This window comes from Hippoglossus stenolepis, chromosome 11 (genome assembly GCF_022539355.2).
Source record: "Hippoglossus stenolepis isolate QCI-W04-F060 chromosome 11, HSTE1.2, whole genome shotgun sequence".
In the NCBI taxonomy this organism is placed as follows: Eukaryota; Metazoa; Chordata; class Actinopteri; order Pleuronectiformes; family Pleuronectidae; genus Hippoglossus; species Hippoglossus stenolepis.
Genome location: NC_061493.1, coordinates 6,741,192 through 6,751,214, shown reverse-complemented (window position 1 = coordinate 6,751,214; position 10,023 = coordinate 6,741,192). Strand labels below are relative to the sequence as shown.

The 10,023-nt window shown below is 42.0% G+C and overlaps 1 protein-coding gene across 4 annotated transcripts; it reads right to left on the bottom strand.

Annotated features, from left to right (window-relative positions):
• Window positions 1-819: 819 nt before the first annotated feature.
• On the bottom strand, window positions 820-9,691 carry zgc:162816 (uncharacterized protein LOC571260 homolog). 4 transcript variants are annotated; one of them, XM_035169350.1, is made up of 11 exons: window positions 9,461-9,691; window positions 6,540-6,561; window positions 5,857-6,013; window positions 5,638-5,767; window positions 3,716-3,866; window positions 3,461-3,641; window positions 2,584-2,702; window positions 2,010-2,136; window positions 1,420-1,482; window positions 1,231-1,336; window positions 820-1,136 (listed from the first exon to the last, which is right to left on the bottom strand). In XM_035169350.1, the coding sequence occupies exons 3-11, from the start codon at window positions 6,000-6,002 to the stop codon at window positions 1,047-1,049; spliced, it is 1,113 nt and encodes a 370-aa protein (XP_035025241.1). In that variant the 5' UTR covers window positions 6,003-6,013; window positions 6,540-6,561; window positions 9,461-9,691; the 3' UTR covers window positions 820-1,046. The 4 variants fall into 4 exon arrangements, with proteins under 4 accessions (XP_035025241.1, XP_035025240.1, XP_035025239.1 ...); XM_035169349.1 differs by having other exon boundaries at window positions 6,540-6,676; window positions 9,494-9,691; XM_035169348.1 differs by having other exon boundaries at window positions 6,540-6,619; window positions 9,494-9,691.
• Window positions 9,692-10,023: the final 332 nt, after the last annotated feature.

Here is a 10,023-nt window from a genome sequence, read left to right as displayed (position 1 = left end):
TAAACATTGCGGTGCGGCGAAGGATCATCCTTCGCCAAAGGACACGATGTTGTCATAACTCCAGTGTGCATAGTCCTATCACTGCCAAACTTCTGTCTCATGATTAGAGTCCAAGCCTGAACAGCTCTGTGTCAATATTTCCTCAGTGTCATAGCGCCACCTACTGGTAACAGGAAGTAAGCTTTGTTTTACAACTATCATTCGATTTACATAACATTTTCACAGTGTGATGTGCAATTGATAGCGTGGACCGTAATGAGCAATTAGCAGGCAAGGATCGACATCGCTCGACGGACGCAGGAAGTGAAGCGTTTGTCCTTGCCGCAGTGCGCAAAACACATGCAACGCGGAGACGTGCGCTTGGTCATTGATCGCTCTCTCCACTAACCGCAACAGGCTTCAAAATGCCTGTGCTCGGGCCCGTTAGTGCTACAACGTAGCCCTAGTTATTATTGTTTTTGTTGATGTTATAACGATTATGTTATGATTATTATGGTATTATTATAATTGGTAATAACCGCAATAATAATAATAGAAATTAATATTAAAATAAAAATTGCTTGTTTCTGAAAAAAGGGTTTCTATTAAAGTTATGTGGAATGACTAAGGGTGTTATCAGTAATATGTAAGAAATAGACATAATCATGATAAGCATGATCATTAACTATTTTTATTCAACATTAAGTGGGAACATGCAGCTCATTGGCCGAAGCATTATACTCTGTCCTTGCCACAACACAATGTTTTGTTTAAATCCACAAACCGACACACTTCAAGAACACTGCAAAGTGATACTGATGGAATGATGAGGAGACAACATCGTCCTAAAGCCTTGATTTATTCAGACATTTTAAAAGTTTGTGTGCATTTTTTCTACATTTCTTTTCCCACATCACTTCAGAGACTTCTGGGGAATAGGAATTACATTCTACTACTCATATGTCTCGATTACCCCCAGAGGGGCAGAGAAAGAGGGGGTGAATATTCTACAGTCATACTGGTTGTGAATTCAAACACAGGCATCACAAGTTGATCCAAGAAGTCGTTCACCAGCCACGGGTAGGTGTCCATGTCCCCAGCAGACGGCCCTCAGAGTGCACGTGGTACACAGGGTGCATCATAGCCGTTGCACAAGACTAAAGAAATGAAAAGAGATGGTCAGACAAGAGATAAGGGACCAAATAAAACTGTCCAAGCAGTAAACTTAGCTCCACATTAAACAGTACTAACATGGTAGGGGAACAGCCTGAGCAGAGAGCCGAGGGGGTATTTGCTGTAGTCCAGCTCTCCTGAGATGGGCTCCACTCTACCATGCTCCTGGGTCATAGACAACAACCTGGAGGGACAAAAGTGCCTTGTAAGAACTTCAGTCACACTTTAGCTTAGTGCTAAGATTAAAGGTAAGAGTGATATTATTACTTGAGGTTTGGATGTCCTTCAATCACAGCATATCCAGTGGGAAGATTTCCAGCTCCATCCAGACTGAGCGTGGTGGGAAACAGCAGGTGAAAGGTTATGTCAGGACCGTGACATGTTCAACCAATACAGAGCTAACACTCAGCTCAGTCAGACAACTGAAATGTTTAGAGTTTCGGCATCGAGGCTCTGAATTCATCACTTCCCCAGATATGATTACATAGATAATGACAGGTGTGCAAAAATGTTTAACCCCCCTCTCAAAACCTACAGGTAGATGCTGGGGTGGTGGAGGGGATGAATCCACAGACAGTAATACTGGCACAGGGCAGCAGAGGCATTGACAAGCATAGGCAGAGGTGGGAAATCTTTGCAGCTTAAAAAAACCCCATGAAATTGGGAGGGTGTGTATGTTAGAGGATTGTGTGGGGTGAGACATGCCACATGATTAGACCAGTGTAGCTCGAGTTGACTGTATTAGCTTCACTTGCTTTAGATACTATTGATCTACACAAATTATTTTGTCAATGATTTAACGGTTTATCTGTTCAATCTCCAAATTCAAACAGGGTAAACAATACTAACGAAGGTACCTGAGTCCAGACCATCCACAGTCGACCAGGAGCTGGTTCCTGTGAGGACAGTGTCCAATGACTCGTGTCAAAACCCTCACAGCCACGTCCTCCAGACTGCACGAGCCAATCACAGACTGCTGCACATCTGAAAAACAGCAAAAACGACAACTGCTGTTTAGTGACACTAACCATTTTCAGATGTGAGCTCTGGAAATTCTTTGCCTGGACATTTTCTCGAGTTTGCCCTTCACATATGCAGAATGCAGCAGGAGATTCTCCAAGTTAGACATGTTCTCAAAAACAGGAAAATCTTCAGAGCGTTCAGTGGAGGGGTTGCACCTGGGCATATCATTCAGGGGGCAGAGTTTTTACTAGGGGACTGGCAGGAAAAACCCCAGAGAATGTCCGGAGCAACTGACTCTGACATTAGCGTTCTCACATACAGACCCCCTGGAGGATTTCAGGAGATTATTAATGGTTCACTGCATGTTTGTAAGCAGCTTATTTTTGGTCATTATGGTAATTTCAATTTGAAACCTACATAAAATGAACTGGTACATTAATACAACAACGTCTAAATCCGTCCACACACCAAAGAAGACGTAGTTTCCAGGATGCACCTCACTGAGCAGTGCCATGTCTTTGATTGGGAGACTGCAAGAGGGGGTGGAGCCAATGCTGGATTTACAGTCGATGCCGACGGCCTTCAGTCTGTCAGAAACAAGCTCATTAATGATCGCATCAATACAGCATTCAATAAGGCATGAATCAAAAGACGAATTTACTTAAATAAGTGCTGAGGCCAATAACTATCAGCAGGGTAATGCAATTTAGACCCAACAAGCTGTAAACACAACATTGATTGTGCGTTCATGTGGTGTCGGAATAATCAGAAAATTAGTTATGTCTAAAAATCGTGGAAAAATAATCCAACCGTTTGACGAGTGCTCTCGGGAGCATCTAATCGCTCCTCACACCCCTGTTCAGTGCGTGACAAGATGCACAAAGCTGAAATTCTGTGCGTATTCCAAGTTTTATTCAAGGTTCTGAGTGTCGCTCCAGATTTCTCACTGACACATAATTGAAAATAAAGTGAAGTAGCCTAGTAGAGAATAATCCTTGAAATGTTCAATTTTATTAAAACCACAGCCAAGCCAGGTGGACAGAGATAAATTACAACCGGGGTATTTGAAGACTGTTATGAGTGCCACATTGGTCTTGTTTGTAGTTTTATTGAAGGGTTCTAATATTTGTATCACTGAGAGGGAACTAAAACACACAGAGACATTACAAACTATGCTGCCAAAAAATGTCTCTATAGATAAATAAAAATAATATCTTGTTTCTAAAAATTTAATTTAGGTTAAAAACATGGTGTAGATGACGCGCAAACAAGCTGTACAGGGACAAATTATTCCACTGCCTCAAAAACAGTGGTACACATCAGCACCAGTTTACAGGATTCTTACTTTTCCACGAACTGTAGAGTCAAACTGGTGGTTTCCCGGGCAACAGCCTGTACTTGCTCCTCTCCCCTGCAGTTGTAGGTGTTCCCACAGTGAGCGTACACTCCTGTTAGCTGCACGCCCTCAGTCTCAGCGATGGCCTGAGCCAAACTGAACGCAGCGGGATCTGAGTGCAGTGCACCAGCTACGACAAAAGAGCAAAAGTACAATCAGCAGGCGCTCAGTCAATGATGACCGGCTGAGATGTGGTTCCCCTACCTCTCCCATTGCCACAGTCCAGCTTCAGCCAGACGTGCCACTGCCGGCCGTCTTTCAGCGGTCTCTTTCTGAGCTTTTCTAGAGCGTCGGGGTGATCCAGCAAAACCTGGAAGAGATCCAGCCTCTCTGACAGGGCTGCACAACGCTCTACCTACGCACGCGTGCACGTGCATGTGCGCGCACACACACACACACACACACACACACACACACACACACACACACACACACACACACACACACACACACACACATAAATCACTACGATTACAAGTAATTTGACATTACAATAAACAAGTATAACAATAAGAAACTCTGTCAAACAAATGTTGATTGCTCTGACCTGCATGTTGATAACCATATACATAATTGATTGGTTGATTTGCAGAAAAACAGCAGTTTTGATAGTTGCTTAGTTCATTTAATTAGTTCCCCCGTTATGGGTTCTTTACCATCATTATTCAAGAGCGTGGTCTCTCAGTGTGAAAGCAGGATTCCTTGATTTCACATTCAGATTTTGTCATGTTTTCACTCAAATATACTCTGCTTGTGCTTAGATCTGCTTTGCTCATGTTTAAACTAAAAGTCTGCTTGCACTCAGATATTTTGGAGCTTGAACAGAGGCTCCAGCCTCAGCTCTTCTCCTCGTGCTCATGCTGCTTCAGTGTGCACTTGAAACTTCTGCTCTTGAATTTATTGGGGGTAAAAAGTCTGTCGAATTCCCCAACCAATAGAATCCCAGGTGTAGTGACGGTGTATGAAATTGCCCCGCCCTTGTTTTGGTGTCACAACTTCAGTCAGCTCGTAACATTTTCACTGTCTGTTATCTTATTTTTTCATGTACTAATTCTCGTGTCATTTCCGAATTCAGCCACTCCCCCCTGCTCTGCATCACCTCGTTCCCACGGATCCCAGTACCTGCCCCACCCCCAGACTCACCTGCTTTCCATCAGTCATTAGTCACCCAATGTATATATACCATTTCCTCTGTTCTCTGCCAGATTGTCTCGTGTGTTTTCTCCTAGCTTTCCAGCTTTATCCCGTGTTTAACTCTTCTGCCTGATCTCTGCTCTGACCTGCCTTTTGGACCCTGGATTCCCTTTTGCCTGCTCCCTATGGAATTTGTTTGATATCACTGACTGTCTGCCTGGTTTTTGACCTCTGCTCGTCCAATAAACCAGAACTCTTGTCTACTCCCATAACTGCTCAAGTGTCGTGCTTCTGGGTTCACGTCTGCCATTTTTCGCATCCTGACATTTGGTTACTTTTGGTCCTGTTCCTATAAAAGTAAGAGTAAAATAAAAAACAGGGCGGCGTGTATTTTGTTTTTAAAGTTGCTAGCAACAGTGTTTCTATGATGTAAAAAAAATTTATTAAGATCCTTGATTTTTTTGCGGCCCCATGATGACCAGGGACCTACTGGACTCCTGCTCCATGAAGGTGTCATCGTTCTTTTTTCAAGTGCACCAATGGGAAGCCAATGTAATAATAAAGCTGTGGAGTGTGCAAGTGCATGAACCCAATTAAAGTAACCGCTCATACAGGGACTCTCAAAGGCATAAAGCCAACCCAACCACAACGAGGGAAGGACGATTTCACTTTTGAAAACTACACCTGGCATTCTACAGGTTGGGAAATTTTGAGAGACATGTTGCACAAAAAAATCAGAGAGCAGAAGAGAAATCCTAGAGAAGACGTTTAACACACACACACAGAATAAAACCGGAGCGCAAGGAGAGGAGCTGAAGTCCGGCTCTCACACTGAAAGACCATGCTCTTGAATAAAAATAGGGGTAAAGACCTCATACACCTGTGCTCCTGCTATGATGAGTAATGTCTGCAGTGTCCAAATGCAATCTCTATATTCAACATGTAAAGTATGTGCTACATGATATTTGTCATATTAGGTGAGTTGAGAGAACCTTATCAAAGGGAACAGAGTAAGCATATAGGATGTCATCATATCCATGGTCGGCATAGAAACAGGCCTCTGCAAGTGTGGATACCACGATGCACCTCCGTGATCCGCCCGTCATTATGTCGGCACACTCACTAGACATGAACAGAAACACACACACTCAAGACTCAATACGACTGAGCTATATGAAGTATTGTATGAGTGTGAGAGTGTGTATTCGTACAGGGTCTTGTGTGTCTTCATGTGAGGCCGAAGCTGGACCCCCAGCTTCTGACAACGTTCAATCATCCTCTGGGCATTTCTCTTCACTTTGTCCACATCCACCACCAGAGCCGGGGTACACAGGGCTGAGAGGGGCTCCCCATTCATACTGGCAGCAACTGGAGCACGCACACACAATACAGTACAATTCTCTAACAATTAAATTTTAGTGCATGACTGGCTTCAACTCTTATCCTTGACCCATAATGACACTATTGTTATGATAACAAACATACATAAATAGACTGTTTCATCATCAGCATTTATATATAGTCCTATTGCTATGCTTTACGTTATGTAAGAACTTTAATCTTTGAATACTGAAATGTTTTAAAGAAGAGTTTAAAAACACAGCCTTCATTTAGGAGCAAAGAACGGTCTTTAAACTTAAAAGGAATATTGGTAATGTGACACTTATCATGATAATTACCAATATCGACTGATGTGAACATTTTTATCTGGATATTTTTGGCCATATCACTCAGCCCTACTTTAAACTATATTACAATGAAGCAAGTTACAAAAGTATCCACAAACACACCGGATTTTGAATTCTCTAGTCTAGATCTTTCTTTCTTTCTTTTAGCAATCAGTAATACTGTAGTAGACTATGTATGAGGCTACGTGTCATTAAAGATGACTTACCAGTTGGCAGCTGTAGGTGAGGCTGGATGGTTCAGTTAAGGTGATGGTGGCCAGGCAGTGTTGATCAGACACAGAGGAGGCTGAACAGGATTGGTTTAATGGTAAATATAGGATGGATGCATGAGTGTGTATATGGTCTGCAGGAAACAAACATGTGCCAGATCCACCATGAACAATCAGGTTACACATTCAGTGTTATTATAATCATAACACCACATACTGTAACCAACCATATAAATGAGACTACAGGTACAAACTATGCATGCACTCCTACACCAAGTACAGATGTAAACACCTCAACACTTCACCTCAGTCTGAAGTCTGGACTCTCTGGTTAAACTTGAACTCTTTCCTCAAATACCTGCACCTTTACACAGGGCTGAGAGGGGCTCCCCATTACTCCCCCATACTGGCAGCAACTGGAGCACGCACACACAATACAGTACAATTCTCTTGCAATTAAATTTTAGTGCATGACTGGCTTCAACTCGTAAACTTGTCCAATAATGACACTACTGTTATAACAAATGTACATACATACACTGTTTCATCATCAGCATTATTATACAGTCCTGCTGCAATGTTGCACTATCATGGGGCCATTATTGTAGCAAAACTATTGACAAATATGAGTCTCAATCCATCTGTGTTCTATCAGATTTGTGAATGTTTAAAAGAATCTCCAAATGTGTAATGAGATTTGTGAACGTGTACAACTGCATTGCATCTGCAAATCCGTATTTAGAATGTGTGTGTGTGTGTGTGTGTGTGTGTGTGTGTGTGTGTGTGTGTGTGTGTGTGTAAACAGATTTGAAAATGTGTAAAGAAAATATCATCACATATGTATTCAGATTTGAAAGTGTATGTACACTACCGTTCAAAAGTTTGGGGTCACTTAGAAATTTCCTTATTTTTCAAAGAAAAGCACTCTTTCTTTCAATGAAGATAACATTAAATTAATCAGAAATACACTCTATACAATGTTAATGTGGTAAATGACTATTCTAGGTGGAAACGTCTGGTTTTTAATGAAATATCTACATAGGTGTATAGAGGCCCATTTCCAGCAACTATCACTCCAGTGTTCTAATGCTACATTGTGTTTGCTAATCGCCTTAGAAGACTAATGGATGATTAGAAAACCCTTGAAAACCCTTGTGCAATTATGTTAGCACAGCTGAAAACTGTTTTGCTGGTGAGAGAAGCTATAAAACTGGCCTTCCTTTGAGCTAGTTGAGTATCTGGAGCATCACATTTGTGGGTTCGATTATAATCTCAAAATGGCCAGAAAAAGAGAACTTTCATGTGAAACTCACCAGTCTATTCTTGTTCTTAGAAATGAAGGCTATTCCATGCGAGAAATTGCGAAGAAACTGAAAATTTCCTACAACGGTGTGTACTACTCCCTTCAGAGAACAGCACAAACGGGCTCTAACCAGAGTAGAAAGAGAAGTGGGAGGCCCCGGTGCACAACTCAGCAAGAAGACAAGTATATTAGAGTCTCTAGTTTGAGAAATAGACGCCTCACAGGTCCTCAACTGGCAGCTTCTTTTCAAATGGTACCCGCAAACGCCAGTGTCAACGTCTACAGTGAAGAGGCGACTCCGGGATGCTGGCCTTCTAGGCAGAGTGGCAAAGAAAAAGCCATATCTGAGACTGGCCAATAAAAAGAAAAGATTGATATGGGCAAAAGAACACAGACATTGGACAGAGGAAGATTGGAAAAAAGTGTTATGGACAGACGAATCAAAGTTTGAGGTGTTTGGATCACACAGAAGAACATTTGTGAGATGCAGAACAGGTGAAAAGATGCTGGAAGAGTGCCTGACGCCATCTGTCAAGCATGGTGGAGGTAATGTGATGGTCTGGGGCTGCTTTGGTGCTGGTAAAGTGGGAGATTTGTACAAGGTAAAAGGGATTTTAAATAAGGAAGGCTATCACTCCATTTTGCAACGCCATGCCATACCCTGTGGACAGCGTTTGATTGGAGCCAATTTCCTCCTACAACAGGACAATGACCCAAAGCACACCTCCAAATTATGCAAGAACTATTTAGGGAAGAAGCAGGCAGCTGGTATGCTGTCTGTAATGGAGTGGCCAGCGCAGTCACCAGATCTCAACCCCATTGAGCCGTTGTGGGAGCAGCTTGACCGTATGGTACGCAAGAAGTGCCCATCAAGCCAATCCAACTTGTGGGAGGTGCTTCAGGAAGCGTGGGGTGAAATTTCTACAGATTAGCTCAACAAATCAACAGCTAGAATGCCAAAGGTCTGCAATGCTGCAATTGCTGCAAATGGAGCATTCTTTGACGAAAGCAAAGTTTGAAGAACAAAATTAATATTTCAAATAAAAATAATTATTTCTAACCTTGTCAATGTCTTGACTATATTTTCTATTCATTTTGCAACTCATTTGATAAATAAAAGTGTGAGTTTTCATGGAAAACACGAAATTGTCTGGGTGACCCCAAACTTTTGAACGGTAGTGTATATAGGTAAAAGTGTAGACAAATCGGTAAACTCACACATGGAGATTAATTACTGAAAAGTATTTTGCTTCAAGAGCTGAAAATACAGACAAGTCACCAGTCTCTACTCTGGCTCCATACACTGTATAATTTATATTATCTGTACCGAGTACATAAAGCATGAAATGTGACCAGATAACAATACTACTGAATATCAGTCACCACAACATGCCATATAAATACTCCCAAAGTAACACCCCAGTGTAAATACTCTGATTTGATTCCATATATAATGGAGCATTTGTTTACCTTCTCAGAAATATGAATTCATTGCAGAATATAACAACTAAAGTAAACAGTAAACGAACTGCTCGGTCAGTAAGTTCGATCTGATCAGCCGACGTGATCTTCCCGGCGGCTGAGGGGGTGGAGTCAAAAATCCCACAAAGGATACAAACCCAACTTGAACTAATAAAGATGCTCTTACTTTCTTAATTGACGCACACGACAGGACATTCACTGCCGGTTTAAGTTACCCACTGTAACTGTCTCTGTCTTCTTTCCTGCGCTCCCCTCCACAGGCTGCAGACTGTGACACAGTGAGCAGTCATGTGTATGAACCATGAACCTATGGTCAGAATCATGGTGGTCAAACAAATGAGCCGCTGCTTCAAATGTGAGGCTCCTCTATTCCCTGTGCTACGGTACAGGTGCTGGGAGCAACCAAAAAGGACGAAGCGAAAAACGTCCTTTATATAGCACAATAACGTCACATAACATGTACATGTTACCAATGGAAAACTTACAGAACAATCTAAAGCTCAACTCATTTTCATCCTTAGGGCAATTTAAGTTTTTATCTCACTTTATTTTACCTCCAGCTGTTCCTGTTTTGGTTCATTCCTTTGCTTTTAAATTAAATGCAGCAGACATGTCAGCACACTGTTTTGTATGTCTCTGTCCAGCAGAGGGAGCCAAACATTGTTAGACAGGGAACAGATTCACAGCGATCTAAGG

Excerpts from the sequence above, each read along its gene's own strand:
- zgc:162816 (XM_035169350.1), bottom strand. The coding sequence starts at position 6,002 with ATGAATGGGGAGCCCCTCTCAGCCCTGTGTACCCCGGCTCTGGTGGTG. Across the intron at positions 3,642-3,715 it reads GGACTGTGGCAATGGGAGAG|CTGGTGCACTGCACTCAGAT; the intron begins GTAGGGGAACCA and ends CTTTTGTCGTAG. Across the intron at positions 1,483-2,009 it reads TGTGGATGGTCTGGACTCAG|TCTGGATGGAGCTGGAAATC; the intron begins GTACCTTCGTTA and ends CACCACGCTCAG.